Source organism: Salvelinus fontinalis, chromosome 1 (genome assembly GCF_029448725.1).
Source record: "Salvelinus fontinalis isolate EN_2023a chromosome 1, ASM2944872v1, whole genome shotgun sequence".
Classification (NCBI taxonomy): Eukaryota; Metazoa; Chordata; class Actinopteri; order Salmoniformes; family Salmonidae; genus Salvelinus; species Salvelinus fontinalis.
Window position 1 is genome coordinate 79680167 of NC_074665.1, and position 27982 is coordinate 79708148.

At 45.5% G+C, this 27982-nt stretch overlaps 1 protein-coding gene across 3 annotated transcripts; it reads right to left on the reverse strand.

Annotated features, from left to right (window-relative positions):
* Window positions 1-284: 284 nt before the first annotated feature.
* LOC129862548 (zinc finger protein 431-like) lies at window positions 285-26578 on the reverse strand. Of its 3 annotated transcripts, XM_055934336.1 has the most exons (12): window positions 26418-26578; window positions 25654-25850; window positions 25434-25535; window positions 24025-24120; window positions 23787-23897; window positions 22997-23120; window positions 22770-22871; window positions 7343-7545; window positions 7117-7218; window positions 2672-7003; window positions 2433-2556; window positions 285-2321 (listed from the first exon to the last, which is right to left on the reverse strand). In XM_055934336.1, the coding sequence occupies exons 1-10, from the start codon at window positions 26443-26445 to the stop codon at window positions 6842-6844; spliced, it is 1227 nt and encodes a 408-aa protein (XP_055790311.1). In that variant the 5' UTR covers window positions 26446-26578; the 3' UTR covers window positions 285-2321; window positions 2433-2556; window positions 2672-6841. The 3 variants fall into 3 exon arrangements, with proteins under 3 accessions (XP_055790311.1, XP_055790302.1, XP_055790295.1); XM_055934327.1 differs by lacking the exons at window positions 285-2321; window positions 2433-2556; window positions 2672-7003; window positions 7117-7218; window positions 7343-7545 and having other exon boundaries at window positions 20672-22871; window positions 22997-23051; XM_055934320.1 differs by lacking the exons at window positions 285-2321; window positions 2433-2556; window positions 2672-7003; window positions 7117-7218; window positions 7343-7545 and having other exon boundaries at window positions 20672-22871.
* Window positions 26579-27982: the final 1404 nt, after the last annotated feature.

A 27982-nucleotide genomic window follows, 5' to 3' on the forward strand; every position in this document is an offset into this window, starting at 1 on the left:
TGTACATAGGGCAGCAGTTTCTGAGGTGCAGGGTAGAGTATCGGGTGGTAGCCGGCTAGTAACAGTGACTAAGATTTGGGGCAGGGTACTGGGCGGCGGGCTGATGGTGACTGTTTAACAGTCTGATGGCCTGAATATAGAAGCTGTTTTTCAGACTCTCGGTCCCAGCTTTGATGCACCTGTATTATCTCAGCATTTCCCATACTCGGTCCTCGGGACCCCAAGGGGTGCACGTTTTGGTTTTTGCCTTAACACTACACAGCTGATTCAAATTATTAAAGCTTGATTATTTGTTGATTATTTGAAATCAGCTGTGTAGTGCTAGGGCAAAAACCAAAACGTGCAACCCTTGAGGTCCCGAGGATTGGGAAATCCTGTTGTAGATGGTAGGGGGGTGAACAGGCCGTGGCTCGGGTGGCTGAGGTCCTTGATGATCTTCCTCTGACACCGGGTGCTGTAGATATCCTGGAGAGCAGGCAGTGTGCCCCCAGTGATGTGTTGGGCTGACTGAACCACAATCTGGAGAACCAATCTACAGCCAATCAAGATGCTCTCAATGGTGCATCTGTAGAAAGTTTGTGAGGGTCTACGGGGCCAGGCTAAACTTTTTCAGCCTCCTGAGGTTAAAGAGGTGCTGTTGTGCCTTGTTCCCAACACTGTCTGTGTGGATGGACCATTTCAGGTTCAGTGATGTGAGGAATGGCCCGCTGAATTTACGGACATCCAGATAGTGTTTCTTGATGGGCTTGACACCATTGAAGCTGTTTTCACACATGGTGCATTTCAAGGGGTTGTGCACCAGCTTATGCCTGTCTAGCTTTTCTGGGTCTGCAAACATCCTACTGCACTCAGTGCAGTGGAGAGGGCTGTGGGTGAGTGCATGTACTTGGGCCTCTTCAGACTCAGCTCGCAGCACCTTGCACACTATCTTTACATTGTGCTTTCTCATATCATTGATGTTTTTGAACATCTGCCCACAATGAGGACATTTGTGAGGGTGCAGATCTGAGTGGGATCTCATGTGAACTTGCATGTTGTAAGATTTTGGCAAAAGTTTTTTACAAATGCAGCACACTTTTGACTGGTTGCGTTTTTCAGTCTGGCTAGAGGTTCGTAAGATGGGTGTAAGATGGGTGTAAGATAGGTGTAAGATGGGTGTAAGATGGGTGTAAGATGTAAGATGGGTGTAAGATGGGTGTACTGGTAGAGGACGAGTCACTGTCCTCAGGTGTTGCCTCAAGAGGAGTTCCACTGGCCAGCTCTGTGTCCCCTCCCTCAGGGTTCTGGACTGTTTCACTGGACATCTCAGAGTCCTTCTCATTACTAGCTGGAGATCTGCTACGCCTTTTCTTAGAGTTTTTTTCACATTTTAGTCTTGGTTTCTCCAAGCTCTGCGGGTCCTTGTAACTCTTATGACACTTATTCAACATTTCAGGTCTTTTGTCATTTCCTTTGAGCTGCTTTGGTGTTTTACCTTTAGGTTTTGACACAACTACTTTACACATATTTTGCTGATGTCTCGTCAGATCAAAATGGCACTGGAAGCGCTTCCTACACTGGAGACACTGAAATGGGCGTGTGTGGATTTTCTGGTGCCGCTTCATGTCTGCACCGCTCTAATGTTTTTTCTTCAGTCAATTCTGTTTCGGTTTGTTTACATTCTCGTGCTAGCAATGTTTTCAGCTGTTTTGTCTAACTGGTCTACAGGGCAACATCAGGTTAGTAGAGTCAATCCTTTGTAGCTTCACTAAAGGCTTGTGAAGCATGGAGGATATGATCGCATCAGACACGTCTATGCTTGTAACTTGTTCTCCATGACTTCCACTGGCTTTGTGTCTTTATTTTAGGCTTTCTGAAAGATCTCTTCCTTTTGACACTTAAATCTTCATAAGTCTGCGCCACCCCATCTGCCCCAATAACCATCACGGTTTCGTACCTTGAGTCCACCTCTTCAACAATATCTTCCGTCTCATCTTTTACTGGTCCAATCCCCACAACCTTCTCTTCTTCATTACCGGCATGAACCTCCATGTCCTCATGGTCCACAGGGTCAGCAAACTCTATAGATAGTTTGTTGTTTCTCTCACATTCCACCCTCTCCTCTCTTTCTACTACATCCATACTTGTCCCCGGTTCCATCTCTGTGTACTCTGTCAGTGTTGCAGAGTCCACCTCCAACTCTTTGCTGAATGTATCCATGAAGACATTCAAGGATGACACTGGTGTTTCTGATTCTGTCTGTTCTGTTGCAATCACCCTTTCTACAGGAGGGAGACAGAGAGCAGAGAGAATGCAGTCCCCGTCGGTGGAAGACAGAGTATCTAGAAAAGGAAGATGATAAATTAAAGACAATGGTTAAATAAAGAATACATTTTAATGTCCTCTACTGAAGAAAAGCTAGCATCTACATGGGTTCTGTGAGAGATGCATACCATGGTTGTCCAGCTGGCCGAGATCTCTGTGGTACTGAAGCAGGGTTTTCAGCTGCTGAGGGTGAGACATGGACTCAACACATTCCTCCAGAACAGAGGGGACATCACTGAGCAGGAATGCAGCCTGACACAGAAGGAAAATAGATAGGATTTAGGGATGATCCAAAAGATACTATACGAAACTTTGTGAATAGTGATCCTTCACTGAATTGATTAAGGTATTATTATAATTTTAGTACCTGTTGAAAATTTGATACTGGAAGTAGCTTCTCAAGTCTTGAAAGAAACTGACACATGAGTTTCTCTATTGCGGCATCATACTTAGGACCAAATTCCACAGGAAAAACATCCTAATAGAGAATAAGAAATTAGTATAAAAGAAAACACATTTGGTATAAGAAAAAGTGTAATCTGCAACTCACATGGAAGCATACAGCCGTAAACAGAATAAAAGGAGACCTTGGAAGCAGAATAAAAGCAGACCTTGGAAAAAGGTCAACATTGGTCAGCATTGTTTATAAATAAGATCAATGTTCACCAACCGGTCGATAGCGACTGGCATTCTTAGTCGATCACCAAACATTTCTGTAAAAAACAAAAACAACGATAAAGCCTTGAGTTGTTGATGGCAGGTGCACTTGATTCAGCAGCCCTACTCCCGGGAAGGTAAAGTGTTCCCTTTTTGAACCATTTCATGTGTCTGAAGGTAGAACTCTGCATACCTGACAGGCCCAGACAGCAAATCAAGTGCACCTATAGGCCTACCGCTGGCCAATCAGAAAGCTCAGATCAACGTGTCTGCACAGTTTCCTCGCACCATACATTGAAAAAAATCCTCGAAAGCACAGCAAAGTTTTAATTATATCTTTTTTTCACCTTTATTTAACCAGGTAGGCTAGTTGAGAACCAGTTCTCATTTAAACTGCGACCTGGCCAAGAATAAAGCAAAGCAGTTCGACACATACAACAACACAGAGTTACACATGGAATAAACAAAACATACAGTCAATAATACAGTTGAAGAAAATCTATATACAGTGTGTGCAAATGAGGTAAGATAAGGGAGGTAAGGCAATAAATAGGCCATGGTAGCGAAGTAATTACAATATACCAATTAGACACTGGAGTGATTAATGTGCAGAAGATGAATGTGCAAGTAGAGATACTGGGGTGCAAAGGAGCAAGAAATAAATATATACAGTATGGGGATGAGGTAGTTAGATGGGCTATTTGCAGATGGGCTATGTACAGGTGCAGTGATCTGTGAGCTGCTCTGACAACTGGTGCTTAAAGCTAGTGAGGGAGATATGAGTCTCCAGCTTGAGTGATTTTTGCAGTTCGTTCCAGTCATTGGCAGCAGAGAACTGGAAGGAAAGGCGGCCAAAGGAGAAATTGGCTTTGGGGGTGACTAGTGAGATATATCATCTGGAGCGCGTGCTATGGGTGAGTGCTGCTATGGTGACCAGTGAGCTGAGATAAGGCAGGGCTTTACCTAGCAGAGACTTGTAGATGACCTGGAGCCAGTGGGTTTGGCGATGAGTATGAAGCGAGGGCCAGCCAACGAGAGTGTACAGGTCAAAGGGGTGGGTAGTATATGGGGCTTTGGTGACAAAACGGATGGCACTGTGATAGACTGCATCCAATTGGTTGAGTAGAGTGTTGGAGGCTATTTTCTAAATGACATCGCCGAAGTCGAGGATCGGTAGGGTGGTCAGTTTTACGGGGGTATGTTTGGCAGCATGAGTGAAGGATGCTTTGTTGCAAAATAGGAAGCCGATTCTAGATTTAATTTTGGATGGGAGATGCTTAATGTGAGTCTGAGTTTACAGTCTAACCAGACACCTAGGTATTTGTAGTTGTCCACATATTCTAAGTCAGAACCGTCCAGAGTACTGATGCTGGACGGGCGGGCAGGTGCGGGCAGCGACCAGTTGTAGAGTGTGCATTTAGTTTTACTTGCATTTAAGAGCAGTTGGAGGCCACGGAAGGAGTGTTGTATGGCATTGAAGCTCGTCTGGAGGTTAGTTAACCTCTCTGGGATATTCGGGACGCTAGCGTCCCACCTCAACAACAGCCAGTGAAATTGCAGGGCGCCAAATTCAAAACAGAAATCCCACAATTAAAATTCCTCAAACATACAAGTATTTTACATCATTTTAAAGATAAACTTGTTGTAAATCCAGCCACAGTGTCCGATTTCAAAAAGGCTTTACGACGAAAGCACACCAAACGATTATGTTAGGGCAGTACCTAGTCACAGAAAAACACATCCATTTTTCCAGCCAAAGAGAGGAGTCACAAAAAGCAGAAATAGAGATAAAATTAATCACTAACCTTTGATGATATTCATCCGATGACACTCATAGGACTTCATGTTACACAATACATGTATGTTTTGTTCGATAAAGTTCATATTTATATCCAAAAATCTCTGTTTACATTAGCGCGTTATGTTCAGTAGTTCCAAAACATCCAGTGATTTTGCAGAGAGCCACATCAATTTACAGAAATACTCATAATAAACATTGCTAAAAGATACAAGTGTTATGCATGGAATTTTAGATCCACTTCTCCTTAATGCAACCGCTGTCAGATTTCAAAAAAGCTTTACCGAAAAAGCACACCATCCAATAAATCTGAGTACAGCGCTCAGAGAACAAAACAAGCCATACAGATATCCGCCATTTTGTGGTGTCAACAGAAGTCAGAAATAGATAAATATTCACTTACCTTTGATGATCTTCATCAGAATGCACTCCCAGGAATCCCAGTTCCACAATAAATGTTTGATTTGTTCGATAAAGTCCATCATTTATGTCCAAATACCTCCTTTTTGTTTGCGCGTTTAGTACACAATCCAAACTCATGAGGCGCGGAAAGTCCATGCGAAAGTTTAGACGAAAAGTCATATTACAGTTCGTAGAAACATGTCAAACGAAGTATAGAATCAATCTTTAGTATGTTTTTAACATGAATTTTCAATAATGTTTCAACCAGAGAATTCCTTTGTCTGTAGAAATGCGATGGAATGCAGCTAACTCTCACGTGAGCCCACGTGATCAGCTCATGCCACTCTGGCAGACCTCTGACTCATTCAGCTCCCATTCCCCCCTCCTTCACAGTAGAACCATCAAACAAGGTTCTAAAGACTGTTGACATCTAGTGGAAGCCTTAGTGTAAATTTGGTCTGATTGCACTTCCTATCTTGGATAGGCAAAGAGTTGAAAAACTACAAACCTCAGATTTCCCACTTCCTGTTTGGATTTTTTCTCAGGTTTTTGCCTGCCATATGAGTTCTGTTTTACTCACAGACATCATTCTGGATAAAAACAACATGAAGCTCGTTCCAGGTCACGCGCAACAAAAGACTGGAGTCCATCTGAGTGACACATGGAAAGAACAGGACTACTTCTTCATTTCTCAAAGGAAGAACATCAACCAAATTCTAAAGACTGTTGACATCTAGTGGAAGCCATAGGAACTCCAACCCCGATTCCTATTAAAAAGGGTTTCCCATAGAAACCTAATGGAAAACACATTGACCTCAAATGTTTTACCCTGGATGGATTGTGCTCGGGATTTCGCCTGCCAAATCAGTTCTGTTATACTCACAGACATTATTCAAACAGTTTAAGAAACTTCAGAGTGTTTTCTATCCAAATCTACTAATAATATGCATACCCCAGCTTCTGGGCCTGTGTAGCAGGCAGTTTACTTTGGGCACACTTTTCATCCAGACGTTAAAATACTGCCCCCTAGCCCAAAGAGGTTGTTGCATAGGCTTACTTTTTTAAAGTCATTAAAAATACATAAAAATCCGAGCAGTAGATCTCGGCTTGCATTTTGACTCAGAAAGTGATCTTAACGCAGAAAAATTTGGTGATGTCGTGGAAAATCTGTTCAAATATAACGCTTTTCAGAACTTGTGAAATCAAAACATGCTTTTATTACAATTGTATAGCCATCTGGAATGTCCGCGGAACACACCCCGCTTCCCAACCCCGCTCCAACATTTTATATCCACATAGTCTTATGCCCATCCTCCTATGAAGTCATTCACCACCATCTGCTTTCAATTAGTTTATAATGGTTGCCGGACCCTCTATCCCAGTGTATCCAATTGCTTCAGGCGCCTAGGTGTCTGACATGTATGTACGTAATGGAATGGTCAGACTATACGTCTAGTGGGTCTAAGTGCCCTAAACACATATTTCTCTGACAGGTGTATCTCTTTAAAGAATCAGCAGACTATGTGTCTAGTGTCCAATTTCTTTAGGCACCTATCTGTCTGGTCAGTATGCACTTAATGGAATCAGCAGACTATGTGTCTCTTCTCTTCATGTGGTCTGTTATTTTACTGTTCAGCTGTCTTATGTCTTTATAAGTTATCCATGTGTCTAATTTTTCTCCTACAGTGACCACTGAATAAGCTGGACTGTGAGACTGCACTTCTGTACTAGTATACGCACAGCCACACTGACCTGAAAGAAGTGTTCCATCTCATCTGGGTCTTTTAGCAAGGTTTGAATCAGACCCAGAAAGTTGGAGTCTGATAAATCTCCATCATCAGTCTGCAAAAAATAAAACACTTTTGTTATGATGATCATTATCATAAAAGAGTTATGTCTAGGACTGACTGACTGACGTAAACGTTAGCTGAGCCTATATGCCCTTTGAACCTCACCTGTGTCCCCCAGAGAGGTGTGAAGGTCTGTATCCTGTCCAGGTGTGGCTGAATGGTCTGGAGGTCTGTGATCGGCTTGGAGTGACACAACTCTAGGACCAGCTGAAACCAGCGCAAACCAGTTAGGATACTTATTTGGGACATTATTTGACACAATAAACATGACTAAATATGATCATATGCCATCGTTCCCCACATAATGATGGACACTAGTTCCATCCCTCACCCGTGCTCGAAGACCCAGAATAAGTTGGGCCCTCTGACTGTGATTCAGAAGCTCTGGAACCATCTCTGTGACCATGGTAACAAACTCTTCCAGCATCCCATAATCCATCACGTGTCTCTGCTGGACCGTTCGCCAAATGGCTGCTGAGACCAGCCGCAGTGGTGGAACCATGAGGCGCAGAGAGGGGAGAGGAAGAGAGGGACCTGAAACAGAGATATTGACTTATTTATAAGCACCTCTTAATGCATATCACACTCTAGCGTGTTGAACAATTTTTTAACTAGTTTACTATTAATACTGTGTTACTATGGGTTTCATTTTCAAGAATGGGGTGTGAATGAGAGAGAGAAACGCTTCATCCATCCAGAAACAACACCTAGCCCTTTCCCTGCTTGGAATCATTGAGCCTTCCTTTATATTAACTTAGGAGTTGATCAAATCATGGATCTACAATAAAGAGGAGAGGTAGTTCCTTGGCGTACACGTCACTGACAAACTGAAATGGACCACCCACACAGACAGTGTGGTGAAGAAAGCCAAACAGAGCTTCTTCAACCCCAGGAGGCTAAAGAATTTTGGCTTGTCACCTAAAACTTTTACAGATGCACAATTGAAAGCATCCTGTCGGGCTGTATCACCGCCTGGTACGCCAACTGCACCGCCCACAACCGCAAAGCTCTACAGAGGGTGGTGCAGTCTGCCCACTTTAAGGAATGGAACACTAGGCATTTTAAAAATGTTTACATATCTTGCATTACTCATCTCATATGTACAGTTGAAGTCAGAAGTTTTTCACAATTCCTGACATTTAATCCTAGTAAAAATTCCCTTTAGGTCAGTTAGGATCACCAAATTTTTTAAGAATGTGAAATGTCAGAATAATAGTATATAATAATTTATTTAAATAATAATTTCTTTCAGCTTTAATTTCTTTCATCACATTCCCAGTGGGTCAGAAGTTTACATACACTCAATTAGTATTTGGTAGCATTGTCTTTAAATTGTTTAACTTGGGTCAAACGTGTCAGGTAGCCTTCCACAAGCTTCCCACAATAAGTTGGGTGAATTTTGGCCCATTCCTTCTGACAGAGCTGGAGTAACGGAGTCAGGTTTGTAGGCCTCCTTGCTCGCTCCCGCTTTTTCAGTTCTGCCAACAAATTTTCTATGGGATTGAGGTCATGGCTTTGTGATGGCCACTCCAATACCTTGACTTTGTTGTCCTTAATCCCTTTTGCCACGACTTTGGAAGTATGCTTGGGGTCATTGTCCATTTGGAAAACCCATTTGAGACCAAGCTTTAACTTCCTAACTGATGTCTTGAGATGTTGCTTCAATATATCCACATAACTTTCCTCCCTCATGATGGCATCTATTTTGTGAAGTGCACCAGTCCCTCCTGCTGCAAAGCACCCCCACAAAATGATGCTGCCACCCCCGTGCTTCACGGTTGGGATGGTGTTCTTCAGTTTGCAAGCCTCCCCCGTTTACCTCCAAACATGATGGTCATTATGGCAAAATAGTTCTACTTCTGTTTCATCAGACCAGAGGACATTTCCCCAAAAGGTATGATCTTTGTCCCCATGTGCAGTTGTAAACCATAGTCTGGCTTTTTATATAGCGGTTTTTGAGCAGTGGCTTCTTCCTTGCTGAGCGGCCTTTCAGGTTATGTCGATATAGAACTCGTTTTACTGTGGATATAGATACGTTTGTATCTGTTTCCTCCAGCATCTTCACAAGGTCCTTTGCTGTTGTTCTGGGATTGATTTGCACTTTTCGCACCAAAGTACGTTCATCTCTAGGAGACAGAACACGTCTCCTTCCTGAGCAGTATGACAGCTGCGTGGTCCCATGGTGTTTATACTTGTGTACTATTGTTTATACGGATGAACATGGTACCTTCAGGCGTTTGGAAATTGCTCCCAAGGATGTACAAGACTTGTGGAGGTCTACAATTTATTTCTGAGGTCTTGGCTGATTTCTTTAGATTTTCCCATGATGGCAAGCAAAGAGGCACTGAGTTTGAAGGTAGGCCTTGAAATACATCCACAGGTACACCTCCAAATGACTCAAATGATGTCAATTAGCCTAACAGAAGCTTCTAAAGCCATGCATCATTTTCTGGAATTTTCCAAGCTGTTTAAAGGCACAGTCAACTTAGTGTATGTAAACTTCTGGCCCATGTACATACTGTGAATTATAAGTGAAATAATCTGTCTGTAACAATTGTTGGAAGAATTACTTGTTTAATGCACAACTTCCCAAGACTAGTTTGTTAAATAAATTTGTGGAATGGTTGAAAAACAAGTTAATGACTCCAACCTAAGTGTATGTAAACTTCCGACTTCAACTGTATTCTATACTATGGTATCTTAGTCACTTAATGTTTACATATCTGGCATTACTCATCTCATATGTATATACTGTTTTCTATACTATGCTACAGTATCTCATTCACTTAATAATGTTTACATATCTAGCATTACTCATCTCATACACTACCGATCAAAAGTTTTAGAACACTTACTCAGTCAAGGGTTTTCCCTTTATTTTTACTATTTTCTACATTGTAGAATAATAGTGAATACATCAAAATGATGAAATAACACATGTGGAATCATGTAGCAACCAAAAAAAGTGTTTAACAAATCTAAATACATTTTGTATTTGAGATTCTTCAAAAAGTCACCCTTTGCCTTGATGACAGCTTTGCACACTCTTGGAATTCTCTCAATCAGCTTCACCTGGAATACTATTCCAACAGTCTTGAAGGAGTTCCAACATATGCTGAGCACTTGTTGGCTGCTTTTCCTTCACTCTGCAGTCTGACACATCCCAAACCATCTCAATTTGGTTGAGGTCGGGGGATGGTGGAGGCCAGGTCATCTGATGCAGCACTCCCTCACTCTCCTTGGTTAAATAGCCCACACAAAGCCTGGAGGTGTGTTGGGTCATTGTCCTGTTGAAAAACAAATTATAGTGGGACTAAGCCCAAACCAGATGGGATGGCATATCGCTGCAGAATTCTGTGGTAGCCATGCTGGTTAAGTGTGCCTTGAATTCTAAATAAATTAGTGTCACCAGCAAAGCACCCACACACCATAACACCTCCATGCTTTATGGTGGGAAATACATGTGGACATCCGTTCACCAACACCGCGTCTCACAAAGACAAGGCGGTTGGTACAAAAAAATCTCCAATTTGGACTCCAAACCAAAGGACAAATTTCCACCGGTCTAATGTCAATTGCTCGTGTTTCTTGGACCAAGCAAGTATCTTCTTCTTATTGGTATCCTTTAGTAGTGGTTTCTTTGCAACAATTCAACCATGAAGGCCTGATTCCCACTGTCTCTGAACAGGTGATATTTAGATGTGTCTGTTACTTGAACTCTGTGAAGCATTTATTTGGGCTGCAATTTCTGAGGCTGGTAACTCTTAATGAACTTATCCTCTGCAGCAGAGGTAACTCTGGGTCTTCCATTCCTGTGGCGGTCCTCATGAGAGCCAGTTTCATTATAGCCCTTGATGGTTTTTGCGACTGCACTTCAAGAAGCTTTCAAAGTACTTGAAATTTTCCCACATTGACTGACATTCATGTCTTAAAGTAATGATGGACTGTTGTTTCTCTTTGCTTATTTGAGCTGTTCTTTGCATAACATGGACTTGGTCTTTTACCAAATAGGGATATCTTCTGTATACCACCCCTACCTTGTCACAGCACAACTGATTGGCTCAAACGCATTAAGGAAAGAAATTCCACAAATTTACTTAAGGCACACCTGTTAATTTAAATGCATTCCAGGTGACTACCTCATGAAGCTGGTTGAGAGAATGCCAAGAGTGTGCAAAGCTGTCATCAAGGCAAAGGGTGGCTATTTGAATAATCTAAAATAAAATATATATTTTGATATGTTGAAAAAAATTATTGGTTACACTGATTCCATATGTGTTATTTTATAGTTTGTCTTCACTATTATTCTACAATGTAGAAAATAGTAAAAAATAAAGAAAAACCCTTGAATGAGTATGCGTTCTAAAACGTTTGACTGGTAGTGCATGTATATACTGTATTCTACTGTATCTTAGTCTGTTCCGCTCTGACATCGCTCGTTCATATGTATATCGTCTTAATTCATTCCTACTTAGATTTGTGTGTATATGTTGTGTAATTTGTTAGATATTACTGCACTATCGGAGCTAGAAGCACAAGCATTTCGCTACACCCGCAATAACATCTGCTAATCACGTGAATGACCAATATAATTTGATTTGAAGAGTTGTTTCTGGACGGTTTAGAGAAGCAGTGAAACGACTGCAAAGGCAATGCAATTCACTTGTTAGATAGCAACCGAACACTTCTAGGAAGTGTTTCAACTGCCATATTCAATAGAATAGCGGGAATGAAATCAGAAGGGAACAGAAATGCTGCTGCATATCTGTAATAACTAACAAAAACAGACCCGCAAAACATATATGTTAGACGTTCTGGAACGAGTTCTGTTACCGCACAAAACAATACGTTAGGACATAGCTAGGTATGGCTATCTAGCTCTAGTATCGTATGCATAGCTATAAATATGTTACCTTTCCCCCCAGACATGTGTTTTTGCATGTCTCTCCACTGCATTCACCAGGAACTTTGATAGGGGGATCGAAAATGGCAACTATTTCTGCCGATGTGTGCCACTGTGTGTGTACGTTGTCGAACAAGACTGTGGGGGACCCATTTTGAAGTTAAACCACAAATCAAAGTTTGTCGCGTACACATATGAGCAGATGTTAAAGCAGGTGGAGTGAAATGCTTATTTCTAGCTCCAGCAGTGCAGTAAGTATACAATACTGTAATGAAACAGGCAGGGACCACTTCTGACACCAATGTAATGACCTGACTAGATCATAAAAGAACAACTGTCCAGACAGAGGGTTGAGTTTACGAATGGACGGTTTATTAAACCAACTTTACACAGGCTACTGTTTGGCCGTAGCCCACGCCAAATAAATGAAAGATAACCCACAAGCCAATCGTGACCTTCTCTTGTGAAGCCCAGACGTAAAAAGAGAGAACAAAGGCTGAACCTGGTCTTAACTTCCAATGCTCCATCCCCCTGCCCAACCCCCCTCCACGCCACTCCGCCAACCGCCAGGATGCCCGGCATCAGAACATTCCAGGCATTCCCGTGATTGGCAGATAGCAGGTTGATTGACATGTCGGACCCCACGAACACTGGGTACTGGTCAGTACAACACAACCACCTACTAGCCTAACACATAACAAACACACAGCTGTCTGTGCGGGTCGCTACACAGCCCCCCCACCACAAAGTCCCTCGACCCCGAGGGAACAAACACAGTCTCTGAAGCGACCCGGAGGTCTCCTTTGCCTGCGTGGCCGTGATAGTTGCAGAGTGCCCCTCTGGGAACCAGGGGATGAATGCAGGGATATGGGGGACAAGGAAGCGGGAACGGGTATTACAGTCCGTGGCTCTTGGGAACCACGTGGTGACACAGGGAGGGAGACAGGGTGAGTGGGCTGTCTAGAGTCTTGTCTGCGGCACCTGGGGGTGGGTGCCTGGAGAATGTCATTGCCAGAGAGGGGAATTGTGGGGGTTCCTGGGGTTTGGGGAGAAGAGGCCCCTCTGTATGGGGCTAACCTGTCTCGGTGCAGTGCCACCTTTCTCCCCCTGGGAGGAAGCTGCACCCGGTACACAACCTCCCCTACCCTCTCCAGGACTCTGCAGGGTCCCACCCAGTGACTGTCCAACTTGGGGCATCTGCCTTTTTTCCTTAGGGGGCTGTAGACCCAGACCAACTCCCCAGCCACAAAGTGCCTTCCCCGGGTGTGCACGTCATAGTTCCTCTTCTGCCTAACACCTGCATTCACCAGCTGCTCTCTGGCGAAGGTGTGGGCTGTCTCCAGGCGGTCCTGGAGTCTCCGGGCATACTCCGGCCCTGGGGGAACATGAGGGCTATCCAGGGGCCGACCAAACGCCATCTCCGCAGGGGTGCGGATCTCTCTCCCCAGCATGGGGAGGGCAGGCGTGCAGGAGGTGGAGTCTTGGACAGCGGAGCGGCATGCCATGAGGACCATAGGCAGGTGCTTGTCCCAGTCACGCTGGTGTTTGGAAGAGACGATGGCCAGCTGCTGTCCAAGCGTTTTGTTGAAGCGCTCCACAAGGCCATCACTTTGAGGATGGAGAGGAGTAGTGCGGGTCTTGTGCATTCCCAGCCTCTCACACATGGTGGCGAACACACGGGACTCAAAGTTTCTGCCCTGGTCGCTGTGGATGGACTCTGCAGCTCCAAACCTGCTGAACATCCCCGCTGTCAGGGCGTCGACGATGGTCTCTGCCTCCTGGTCAGGCAGAGCATAGGCCTCGGGCCATTTTGTGAAATAGTCCATGGCCGTGAGCACCCAGCGGTTTCCACTGTCTGTGGTGGGGAACGGCCCAACTACATCCACTCCCACCCTCTCCATGGGAGCCCCCACTGGGAACTGTTGGAGCTGAGCATGAGAGCGCCCTGGGGGCCCCTTTCTCGATGTGCAGTTGTCACAGCGGCGACAAAAGTCCTCCACATTCCTCTTGTGCTGCCCCCAGTAGAAGCCCTGACGGAGGCGGCGCAGTGTTTTTGTGACCCCAAAGTGTCCAGTCCCCACCCCCCCATGAGTACTCTGGAGCACAGTCTCCCGCAATGCTTTTGGGACCACCACCTGCCACCTCTCCTCTCCCGTAGCTGACTCTTTCCATGCCCGTTGTAGCACGCCATCAGCCAGCCGCAGTCGCTCAAACTTTGACCACAACCCTTTGGTCGCGAGTGAGAGCGCTGTCACCTCTTCCCATGGTGGCCTCACCTGAGCCTCTACCCACTGTAGCACTGGCTGTAGGTCTGTGTCCCGTCCCTGCTGCTGCCCCCATTCAGCCACGTCGACAGTCTGCAGCTCACAGCAGACAGGCCCGCTCGCCCAACACACTGTGGCACAGACCCCCTCCTCTGCACACAGTTCTCTCTCCCGTCCCTCTCTCCGTTCACAGTGGCGGCAGCCGTCTGCAGTACAGGGCCGACGGGACATGGCGTCGGCGTTGGAGTGGCGTGCCCCTGCCCTGTGCACCACTGTAAAGTCATATGGCTGAAGCTCCTCCAACCATCGTGCCACCTGCCCCTCTGGCTCTCTGAAAGACATGAGCCACTGGAGAGCAGAGTGGTCAGTCCTTACAGTAAAGGGCAGACCACCCAGGTAGTACTTGAAGTGTTTGACGGAAGCCACAACAGCCAAGAGCTCCCGCCGGGTGACACAGTAGCGGCGCTCATGTTTGTCAAATGTTTTGCTGAAGTACGCCACCACTCTCTCCCCCTCTGGCCCCACCTGGGCCAGCACCCCACCCATGCCCACATTGCTCGCGTCTGTGTCCAGGATAAAGGGCAAGGTGAGGTCAGGGCGGGCGAGCACGGGGGCCTCGATCAGTGCACGTTTGAGGGTGTTGAACGCCTCCTCGCACTCCACTGTCCAAGTGAAAGCCTTGTCCTTCGGCAGCAGGCGGTTCAGTGGAGCAGCAACGCTTGAGAAGCCCCGTACAAACCTCCTGTAGTACGAGGCCAGGCCCAGGAAGCTCTTCAGCTGACGCTGGTCGGTGGGGGTGGGCCAGTCTCTGACAGCCCCTACCTTGTCCTCCATGGTGCTGATCCCCTCCTTCCCCACTCGGTGGCCCAAGAAGGACACCTCTCTCCTCATGAAGTGGCACTTCTCGGGGTGGAGCTTCAGACCTGCGGCAGCAACCCTCTCCAGCACACGCCGTAGCGCCCCCAGGGCTGACTGGAAGGAGCTGCCATGGGCCAGGATAGCATCGAGGTATACCAGACACTGCTGTCGGGGGATGCCATCCAGCACCCTGTCCATCAAACGCTCAAAAGTAGCTGGAGCGTTGCACAGGCCAAAGCACAGGACCTTGAACTGCCAGTGTACTCGGTTAGTGGAGAACGCAGTTTTGGCTCTGGCCTCTGGGGAGAGGGGCACCTGCCAGTAGCCACTGCGGAGGTCTAGTGAGGAGAACCAGGAGGACCCCCTAACCAGGTACAGCAACTCATCGATACGTGGTATGGGGTATGAGTCCTTCCTGGTTACCTCATTCAGCCGCCTGTAGTCCGCACAGAACCTTAGCTTGCCCCCCTTCTTCGGAACCATGACGACTGGCGCTGCCCAGGGACTGTCTGAGGGCTCAATGAAGTCTGCCCGCTGCATCTCCAACACAGCCTTGTCTGCCGCCTCCTGGCGTGCCAGCGGGATACGGCGGGGACGCATCTTGATGGGTCGAGCATCACCTGTGTCGATCTCATGCTGCACCAGATGAGTCTGACCCATCTCTTCCTCACTCAGCGCAAAGCTGTCTCTGAATTCAAACAGCAACTGCCACAACCGTTCCTGCTGCTCGGGGTCAAGACCAACACAGTTCCTACCCCATATCTCCCTCACTGCAGACAGTGTCCTCTCCTCTCCCATCTGGGGTAGCTGGTCTGGGGGGGCACGGCCCGGGCTCACAGAGGGCTGTGTCATGGAGGTAGCTGGGGGAATGTAACACACCGCCGTAGGTGACAGGGGGGCTGGGGAAAAGTCACACACAGCTGTGGGGGAGGGGGGGCAGCCATGAGTCTCTGCTGCTTTAACTGTTGGAGTAAAGGGTTTGTTGGGTTGAGTGAATGTGACATTAGGGGGGCCATAGTGACTTCCGGCCCTCCCTGGAAGCTCAGTGTGCCCCTATTTAGGTCTAACTGGCAGCCTGTGCTCCTAAGAAAGTCCAACCCCAGTATACAAGGGTCCTGCACAGCCGCCACCCACACAGGATGACGCACAGTCCTGCCCCCTACTGTCAGAGTCATTATTCCCTTCCCTTTCATGGGTGCCAGCTCACCTGTGACTGTGCGGAGCTGCACAGTTGTGGGTTCACACTGAGTCCAACCTGGCACAATATCTGGCCTCACCAGGGTTACTGTGGACCCAGTGTCCACCAGAGCGGAGCAGGGAACCCCCTCCACAGTGACAGGGACATGACAAAAGTCCCCAACACAGGTCCGGCCCACCACAACAACAGGCTCCATCCGCTTGCTCTCGTCTGCTTCTGGGGGAAGTGGAGCCTTGCTTCCCCGTCTGTGCCGGTGGGCTCCTCCTGAAGAAGATTGGGATAGAAAGCCAGGGGTCCACACTACCCGGTCTATGCGGACCCCGAGCCGTTTCCCTGAGCTCTGGGGGACATGGGGCAATCTCGGCGCAGATGGCCTGGCTGGCCACAACCCCAGCAGACCCTGGGACCAGGGCGTGTGTTTCGTGCCGCCTGTAGCGACACAGCACGAATGAGTTCTGTCATTTCAGCCACCCATGCAGGCTTTTCCGGCTCCGGCCTGCTCTGCCCCCCAGCTCGCACAGAGGGTCTGTCTCCCTGCACCCCCACCAAAGCCCCAGCCCACACCAGCTCCCTCTCCAAAGCCATCTCCAAGGCTATCTGCAATGACTCAGGATGAGCCAGCTGGGTCTGTATGCGCAGCTCCGTAGGAGAGAGCGCCTGTATGAACTGGTCCCGTGCTAGCTCGCTCTGCACGGAGGGGGGCATGTGAGCATATGCCCGCCTAGAGAGGCTCTCAATGTCATTAGCTAGCACCCGTAGAGGCTCTCCAGGCTGCCTGCGTCTATTACTCAGTTCGGAACGCAGTAGCCCGGGCTGTACACACTGTCCATAGCGCCTCCTCAGTGCTCCCACTAAAGCACCATAATCATGTCTGTCCTCGGGGCTAATCAATATCAAACAGGCCAGAGCTTCATCCGTGAGGCATAAAGCCAACTACAGTGCCCTTTCTTCATCCGACCACCCCCTAAAATGAGCTAACAGTTCAAACTGAGCATGAAAAGCTTCCCAATCCGCCTTACCGGAATACTTCGGGGGTCTTAACAGATACGGACGCAGCCGGGAACTGGGCGCCGCCATGTTTGTTTACATCCTGAGCCCCAGATTCCTCGTCCCGCCGCGTCGACGTCACCCCTTCGGTCCGCCCACCAGAATCCGCGCGAAACACAGTCGACGAAGCACTCATGCCCGCTTCAGCCGCCATCACTCTAACGTCCTCCCTCAAGCGGCCTCTGGGCTCCGACGCCCTGGCGATCTCCTCAGCCAGAACCCCCGACGTCCATGCACACGCACCTCCTTGGCCATAATCGTCCCCTACCTCCACTTTCGTATTCCCTCGAAAAATTTTCAGCCCCCGTTCTCACCTACGGTAGCTAGCCACAGAAGTCAGCTAGCTAGCTGGCTAATTTGTATCAACGTTTTTACTTCCGACACCAGTGTAATGAAACAGGCAGGGAGCAGGTCTCGAACCCTCGACCTTCTAGCCCGAGGTCCGGCGCGCTATCGACTATGCCGCAAAAGCATGCTCAAGCCGCAGAGTCGATTTCCGCGCTTATAAACCCAGGGTCGTTACACTACTATAACACAAATACCCCCCCCCCCCCTCCCCCCTCAACACATTGCCTGTCGTTCCAAATGGGAACACAATTGCCATAGTGGGCAGAACAAGTAAGAAGGTGGGCAGAGCCAAGCACGAACTAGCGAGATCCGATTGGCGCTTTATAGCATATATTTGCATATTTCCGTAGGGGAACGCCTGTACTGTGAAAAGCGCGTGTACAATAACTCAATTCGCCTTTGCACTCCTTCTAAACAAAGTTTAAAGTCCACAAAACATAGTCCACTCTGTTCGTGACGTATAGTTTTGGGAACAGAAAACTGTATGGAGGTCAAATATTTCATCGATTAGTAAATTAGCAGAATCTCGGCCAAAATCCATTTATCACTGCTGGCCGCTGGGCTTCAATTCAATTTGTTTACATTGCCAAAGCAAGTTAAATAGACAAACAAAAAATGAATAGTAAACATTACTCACAAAAGTTCCAAAAGTCATATTATGTCTATAATATGTGGCAAGAAAAAGTATGTGAAGCTTTTGTAATTACCTGGATTTCTGCATAAGTTTGTCATACAATTTGATCTGATCTTCACCGAAGTCACAACAATTGACAAACAGTCTGTTTAAACTAATAACGCACAAACAATGCGTTTTCATGTCTTTATTGAACACAACGTGTAAACATTCACAGTGCAGGGTGGGAACAAGTATGCGAACCCTTGGATTTAATAAATGGTTGACCCTCCTTAGGCAGCAATAACCTCAACCAAACGTTTTCTGTAGTTGCGGATCAGACGTCCGTCAATGATAGCAAGCTGTCCAGGCCCTGAGGCAGCAGAGCAGCTCCAACCATGATGTTCCCTTCACCATACTTTACAGTTGGGATGAGGTTGATGTTGGTGTGCTGGGCCATTTTTTCTCCACACAGTGTTGTGTGTTCCTTCCAACCAACTCAACTGTAGTTTCATCTGTCCACAGAATATTTTGCCAGTAGCGTTGTGGAACATCCAGGTACTCTTTTGCGAATGTCAGATGTGCAGCAATGTTTTTTTTGGACAACAGTGGCTTCTTCCGTGGTGTCCTCCCATAAACACCATTCTTGTTTAGTCTTTACGTATCGTATACATGTAACGGATGTGAAATGGCTAGCTAGTTAGCGGGTACGCGTTAGGAGACGACGTAAAGTTATACTGTTACATACACGCGTCAATAGAGATGTTAGCATGTTCCAGAGATTTCTGTAAGTCTTTAGCTGACACTCTAGGATTCTTAACCTCATTGAGTATTCTGCATTGTGCTCTTACAGTCATCTTTGCAGGACGGCCACTCCTAGGGAGTAGCAACAGTGTTGAACTTTCCCCATTTAGTTGAACTTGTTCTCAACTAGCCTACCTGGTTAAATAAAGGTGAAAAAAAAAATGTATAGACAATTTGTCTTACTGTAACAGTATAAACTTTACGTCGTCCCCTCGCCCTGACCCGGGCGCGAACCAGGGACCTTCTGCACACATCAGCAACTGACACCCACGAAGCGTCGTTACCCATCGCTCCACAAAAGCTGCAGCCCTTGCAGAGCAAGGGGCAACCCTACTTAAAGTCTCAGAGCAAGTGACGTAACTGATTGAAATGCTACTAGCACGTACCCGCTAACTAGCTATCCATTTCACATCCGTTACACTCACCCCCCTTTCAACCTCCTCCTTTTCCACAGCAACCAGTGATCCGGGTCACGGCACCAATGTAACAGTAAAAACTTTACGTCGTCCCCTCGCCCCGGGCGCGAACCAGGGACCTTCTGCACACATCAGCAACTGACACCCACGAAGCGTCGTTACCCATCGCTCCACAAAAGCCGCGGCCCTTGCAGAGCAAGGGGCAACCCTACTTAAAGTCTCAGAGCAAGTGACGTAACTGATTGAAATGCTACTAGTGCGTACCCGCTAACTAGCTAGCCATTTCACATCCGTTACATTACCGTGGACTGATGAACATCAAGGCTTTTAGAGATACTTTTGTAACCCTTTCCAGCTTTATGCAAGTCAACAGTTCTCAATCTTAGGTCTTCTGAGATCTTTTGTTTGAGGCATTTGAATAGCAAACTCAAATTTTGTGAGTGTTTTTATGGGACAGGGCAGCTCTAACCAACATATTCAATCTGGTCTCATTGATTGGACTCCAATTAGCTTTTGAATAAGTCATTAGCCTATGAGTTCACATACGTTTTCCAACCTACACTGTGAATGTTTAAATTATGTATTCAACATAGACAAGAAAATACAATAATTTGTGTGTTATTAGTTTAAGCACACTGTGTTTGTCTATTGTTGTGACTTAGATGAAGATCAGATCAAATTTTATGGCCAATTTATGCAGAAATCCAGGTAATTCCAAACGGTTCACATACTTTTTCTTGCCACTGTACAGTATCGTAAAGATGTGCAGTATTGTGATGATAGTTCAAGTTAAAAAAGGGACAATAAATAAACATAAATATGGATTGTATTTACAATGGTGTTTGTTCCTCCCTGGTTGCCCTTTTCTTGTTGTCAACAGGTCACAAATCATGCTGCTGTGATTGCACACTGTAGTTTTTCACCCAATAGATATGGGAGTATATCAAAACTGGATTTGTTTTCTGTGGTTCTGTGTAATCTGAGGGAAATATGTGTCTCATATTTGGTAGTGAGTGGACAAGCCAACCGGATTCTTCTCATTTATAAATCCGGTGAAATATGTCTCATTGTTCTGTCTGTGACGAAAGGCACCTGTCCTCTGTGCCCTGTAAGAGTGTAGATCCCATTGCGCTATAAAATAACATATGTAGCCAGTTCCTCAGCATAGCCACTAAGCAAGAGCCAGTACAGAGAAGTTTGGTCAGGAGCTGCGCATTGTGTTACTTTATTGTAGGGAAACCAGAGCACACAATTATTTTATCGAGTCTATTCCAGCCAACGTCTAAATCGTCTGAATAAATCTATCAGAGACACTAGTCACATTATACATACAATACAAATGAGCTAGCTACTATAAGCATGATTATTAAAAAATATTTAAATCACACTAATTCAAGGCTTTTTATTTACATTTGAACCATCAAACTCATGCATGAGAACATGGCCCAGGGGTCTCGTATGGACCAACTTAAAAATAAACATTATTGGGTGTGATTTTAAAAGTTATATATATATATATATATATTCATTCAACAAACACAATGACTAAACTCCCATTCGATGTGTTACATCAGTGTTTATAGCTTGCATTATTTCCAACTCTCGCCCCTAAAAGCATTGCAGGGATAAGTGTTCCCCACTATGTTATAAGTTCAGAACACAGGGACAACATTTTTCATTACTAACATCTATATAGTCTCGAAAATCCGAGACCTTGGGAGCACATGACAATGGAACATTGTGGGAGGCAACCCATCTGTCTTCAGAGACTAGAACATCTATACACAAAAAAAAATAATCCCTTGATTTGAATTTGCTCAGTGTTCTTTCTTGTCATGTGCTTTCAAAAGTTCTGTCCGACTGAAAGCTTTCTCACATTTTAAACATTTGTAGGGCTTCTCTCCGGTGTGAGTCATCATGTGTCTTTTCCGTACCCTTAAGTCAGAAAAGTTTCTCCCACAGACAGAACACGGATACGGCTTCTCCCCCGTATGAGTTCGCATGTGTCGAGTGATATAACAATTTTGCGTAAAACCCTTCCCACAGATTTTACACTTATATGGCCGCTCGCCAGTATGATATCTCATGTGTACCCTCAGTTCCTTTGGAGATCTGAAACCCTTCCCGCACTCAGACTCTGTGCATTTAAAAGGCCTCTCCTGCGTGTGAATCAGGTCATGCCTTGTCAATGAGGACATGCTAAGAAACAGCTTACCGCAGTATGTGCATGGATAACGCACCCCAGCATGACAGATTTTCACATGACTTACCAATGCCCTCTTCTCCCCGTAAGATTTGTCACACTGGGAGCAGGAGTGTTTATCTTCAGGTTTGCTGTGAACATTTAGCATGTGGTTTCTCAGCGTTGTTATGTTGATAAAGGCTTTTCCACACTCCCAGCAAAGGCATTTCTCACCTGTATGTATCCTTTCATGTTCGGCAAGAGTCGTTGATGATTTACATTTCTTTGGACAGTGCGAACACTGGTAAGGGAGAGTGTGAGTCCTCTCGTGTCTGATAAGATCTGATAACTCAGTGTAGCTTTTCTCACAGTAGGTGCAGAGGAATGGCCCGCTGAATTTATGGACATCCAGATAGTGTTTCTTGATGGGCTTGACACCATTGAAGCTGTTTTCACACATGGTGCATTTCAAGGGGTTGTGCACCAGCTTATGCCTGTCTAGCTTTTCTATGTCTGCAAACATCCTTCCGCAAATGCAGCACACTTTTGACTCTTTCTGTTTTGGGTTCTGGATAGGCTCCCCTGTGTGGATTTTCTGGTGCCGCTTCATGTCTGCACTTCGACTGAAAGTCTTCTCACAAATCTGGCACTGCTTGAATGTATATTTTTCAGAAAATTCTGTGTCGGTTTGTTTCTGTTCTTGTGTCAGATTAGTCTTCATCTTCAGCCCTCTGTTTCTTCTTACTGGTATAAAAGGCAATAATATCAGGTTGGTAGTGTCAACCCTTTGTAGATCCACTGAGGGCTGGTAAAGCACAGAGGATATGATCACATTAGACTTGCTGTTGATTATGCTAAGCATTTGTTCTCCATGACTTCCCCTGGCTTTGTGTGTCTTTATTTTAGGCTTTTTGAAAGATCTCTTTTTCCCGACACTTAAATCTTCAAAAGGTTGCACCATCCCGTCTTCCCCGATAACCATCACCGTTTCGTACTTTGGTTCCACCTTGCCTGTCTCGGGGTCCACAAACTCTGCATCATCCTCATCACTAACAGAGGATGTTTTGTTTTTCTCACATTCCCCTGACCTGCTATCCACCCCCTCTCTTCCTTTTACATCCATACTTGTTCCTTCTTTCTCCACCTCCGTTGCAATCACCACCCGTTCCACAGGAGGAAGACAGAGAGCTGAGAGAATGCAGTCCCCATCGGTGGAAGATGGAGGGTCTGTGAAAGAAGGAAAAAGGGAACCAAAACAACCCAGTAATAATCAATAGACGTTATTTGCCATTGGGTGTGACAAAACAAATCCATCATATAAAGCATGAAAATGGGTACTGTGAGATGCCTACCATGGTTGTCCAGCGGGCCAAGGTCTCTGTGGTACTGAAGCAGGATATTCATCTGCTGAGGGTGAGACACAGACTCAACACATTCCTCCAGAACAGAGGCAACATCGCTGAGCAACAAGGCAGCCTGACACAACGAGGAATACAGAGTTAGAAGGAACATAGGTAGAATTCACACAATGCCTAAGTGTCAAGTCCATGGTTCCTCTATATCAGTGGTCTAACCTTTTCTAGCACGAGAGCTACCTTTAAAAAATGAAACATGTCAAAAGTTACTTGTTTTCTTCTAGCTTTCGAATAGAAACATTGTTCTCTTCTCCCGCGCAACTCTTCACCAGGTCCTTAGTGTACAAGAGAAAGTAGTACACTATGTTTTCTGTCAATATACCTGGTAAAATAATGGTTAATAAACAACTTCCACCTGCAATTTTTATCCCCAAATTATGTTTTCAGTTAAAATAAAAAACCTGGTTTTAGATTCTAGTTTTCACTCTCAAAATTACAATTGTTCATAGAAAAACAATGAAATGTGATGTTCTGAGTCCATATCAATGGCTCAATCACATCAGAAGACCATTTATTTTTAGGTCTGGAAGAAAACTAACAAATTTGGTTCTTCAAGTGTAATTCCCCTTTAATTGCGCATCTGGTAAGTGAGGAATGTGCGAAGGTTCTGTACTGCTGCTGCTCATTTCATGTACTTTCAGAATTGTTAGGCAAGCTACTCATAGATGGGCTGCGATCGACCTGTTGAAGACCCCTCTATACGGGTTTAGTTTATTTCTACTAGTACCTGTTGGAAGTTTGATACAGGAAGTAGCTTCTCAAGTCTCGAAAGAAATTGCCACATGAGATTCTGTATGGCTGCGTCATAACTGGGACCAAATTCTACAGGAAAAACATCCTAAAACAGAGTAAAGAAATATGATCTATGAAAACCTCTCAGAAGAGATTATTATTTAAATTGTTGAAATACACAGCAGTGATATGGAAACGATCCATGGCTATTCCATACCCTCATACTGACTGACCTGGAAGAAATGATTCCTCTCATCAGGGTCTTTCAGAAGGGTTTGAACCAGCCCCAGAAAGTTGGATTCAGATAATCCAACCTCTGCATCAGTCGCCTGAAACACAGAATATAAACATGTTGCCTTCATCAGGACATCTAGATGATAGCTTGTCATTTAGGCTGCATATATTTTTTCCATAATGTATCATTGTCTTATCAGATATACACTACATGACCAAAGGTATGTGGACACCTGCTTGTCGAACATCTCATTCCAAAATCATGGGCATTAATATGGAGTTGGCCCCCCCCCTTAGCTGCTATAACAGCCTCCACTCTTCTGGGAAGGCTTTCCACTAGAGGTTGGAACATTGCTGCAGGGACTTGCTTCCATTCAGCCACAAGAGCATTAGTGATGTCGGGCTATTAGGCCTGGCTAACAGTCAGCATTTCATTTCATCCCAAAGGTGTTCAATGGAGTTGAGGTCAGGGCTCTGTGCAGGCCAGTTAAGTTCTTTCACACCAATCAACAAACCATTTCTGTGTGGACCTTGCTTTGTGCACAGGGGCATTATCATGCTTTAACAGGAAAGGGCCTTCCCAAAACTGTTGCCACAAAGTTGGAAGCGCAGAATTGTCTAGAATGTCATTGTTTGCTGTAGCGTTTAAATTTAATTTAAACTTAAACTAAGGGGCCAAGTCCGAACCATGAAAAACAGCCCCAGGCCATTATTCCTCCTCCACCAAACTTTACAGTTGGCACTACGCATTCAGCAGGTAGCTTTCTTCTGGTATCCGCCAAACCCAGATTAGTCTGTCAGACTGCCAGATGGTGAAGTGTGATTCATCACTCCAAAGAATGCATTTCCACTGCTCCAGAGTCCAATGGCAGCGAGCTTTACACTACTCCAGCCGACACTTGGCATTGCGCATGGTGATCTTAGGCTTGGGTGTGGCTGCTCGGCCATGGAAACCTATTTCATGAAGCTCCCGACTAACAATTATTGTGCTGACGTTGCTTCCAGAGGCAGTTTGAGCACTCGATGGTGCCGTTGTGAGCTTGTGTGGCCTACCACTTCGCAGCTGAGCTGTTTTGCTCCTGTTTCCACTTCACAATAGCAGCACTTACAGTGGACCGGGGCAGCTCTAGCAGGGCAGAAATTTGACAAACTGACTTGTTGGAAAGGTGGCATCCTATGACGGTGCCACCTTGAAAGTCACTTAGCTCTTCAGTAAGGCCATTCTACTGCCAATGTTTGTCAATGGAGATTGCATGGTTGTGTGCTCAATTTTATACACCTGTCAGGAACGGATGTGGCTGAAATAGCCGAATCCACTCATTTGAAGGGGTGTCCACATACTTTTGTACATATCGTGTATTACTGACTGATTTAGATTTTAGCTGAGTCTCTGCCCTAAGGAGCTCACCAGTGTCCCCCAGAGAGGTGTGAGGGTCTGTATCCTGTCCAGGTGTGGCTGAATGGTCTGGAGGTCTGTGATCGGCTTGGAGCGACACAACTCTAGGACCAGCTGAAACCAGCGCAAACCAGTTAGGATACTTATTTGGGACAATAAACATGACTAAATATGATCATATGCTATCGTTCCCCACATAATGATTAACACTAGTTCTGTCTCTTCTTCTCACCCGCGCTCGAAGACCCAGAATAAGTTGGGCCCTCTGGCTGTGATTCAGAAGCTCTGGAACCATCTCTGTGACCATGGTAACAAACTCATCCAGCATCCCATAATCCATCACGTGTCTCTGCTGGACCGTCTGCCAGATGGCAGCTGAGACCAGCCGCAGTGGTGGGACCATGAGGCGCAGAGAGTGGAGAGGAAGACCTGAAAAAGAGAAGTTGACTTAGTTTTTCACAAATCAATGTATACGCACCTATTATTGCACCTCACAAAACACTCTAGCTTGTGTAACTATTTTTCCAATTCTATGTGATTCATTGTCAAGAATTTTGTGAGAAACATCATTCATCCAGAAACAACCCCTAGGTCTTTCCCTTATTAGAATAATTGAGTCTTCCTTTTGATGAACTTAAGGGAGTTGATCAAAGCGTGGATCTACAATAAAGAGGACAGGTAGTAAGGGTTGTTTCTGGACGGGCCTAGAAATGCGGTGAAACGACTGTGCAAAGTAGCAAAGGAATGTTTGCTAGCTAGCAAGCCAACACTTCAAGGAAGTTTATTTGTTCAACTGCTTACTGTATTGAATAAAAGGGCATGAAATGTTGCACGTCTGCAATAACAACAAAAAAACGGACATGCAAAACATATTTTAGACGTTCTGAAACGAGTCCAGTTCCCGTACGAAACAGTAAGAAGTTAGCCATACATATATATCCAACGTTAGCAAGTATGTCCGATATAGCTCTAGTATCGTAACTATAAACATGTTACCATTCCTCCCAGACATTTGTTTTTGCATATCTCTCCACTGCAGTCACACCAGACACCTGGAAATGCAATAAGGTGATCGAAAATAACAACTACTTTTGCCGATGTGTGCCACTGTGCGTGCGTTCTCGAACAAGACTGTGGGGGACTATTAGGATGTAACACATGAGTTCCCTTCTTCTTCGATGAGGTTTAAAACGGCGGTTGGCATCCAATAAATGTTGCATTACCGCCAAATCAAATCGAATTGTATCAGTCACATGCGCCGAATAGAACAGTGAAATGCTTACTTTCGAGCCCCTAACCAACAATGCTGTTTAAAAAATACGGATAAGAATAAGAAATAAAAGTAACAAATAATTAAAGAGCAGCAGTAAAATAACAATAGCGAGACTATATACAGGGGGTTACAGGGGTAATATGTACATGTAGGTAGAGTTATTAAAATGACTCCACAAATTTCTTGTTAACAAACTATAGTTTTGGAAAGTCGGTTAGGACATCTACTCTGTGCATGACACAAGTAATTTTTCCAACAATTGTTTACAGACAGATTATTTCACTTGTAATTCACTGTATCACAATTCCAGTGGGTCAGAAGTTTACATACACTAAGTTGACTGTGTCTTTAAACAGCTTGGAAAATTCCAGAAAATGATGTCATGCCTTTAGAAGCTTCTGATAGGCTAACTGACATCAATTTAGTCAATTGGAGGTGTACCTGTGGATGTATTTCAAGGCCTACCTTCAAACTCAGTGCCTCTTTGCAGGGACCCTCTGCACACATCAACAACAGTCACCCACGAAGCGTCGTCACCCATCGCTCCACAAGGGCCGTGGCCCTTGCAGAGCAAGGGGAACCACTACTTCAAGGTCTCAGAGCAAGTGACGTAACCGATTGAAAGGCTATTAGCGCGCACCACCGCTAATTAGCTAGCCATTTCACATCCGTTACACCTCCACAAGTCTGGTTCATCCTTGGGAGCAATTTCCAAACGCCTGAAGGTACCACGTTCATCTGTATAAACAATAGTACTCAAGTATAAACACCATGGGACCATGCAGCTGTCATACCGCTCAGGAAAGAGACACGTTCTGTCTCCTAGAGATGAATGTACTTTGGTGCGAAAACTGCAAACCAATCCCAGAACAACAGCAAAGGACCTTGTGAAGATGCTGGAGTAAACAGGTACAAAAGTATCTATATCCACAGTAAAACAAGTCCTATATCAACATAACCTGAACGGCCGCTCAGCAAGGAATAAGCCACTGCTCCAAAACCACCATAAAAAAAAACAGACTACAGTTTGCAACTGCACATGGGGACAAAGATCATACTTTTTGAAGAAATGTCGTCTGGTCTGATGAAACAAAAATAGAATTGTTTGGCCATAATGACCATTGTTATGTTTGGAGGGAAAAGGTGGAGGCTTGCAAGCCGAAGAACACCATCCCAACCGTGAAGCACGGGGGTGGCAGCATCATGTTGTGGGGTTGCTTTGCTGCAGGAGGGACTGGTGCACTTCACAAAATAGATGGCATCATGAGACAGGAAAAGTATGTGGATA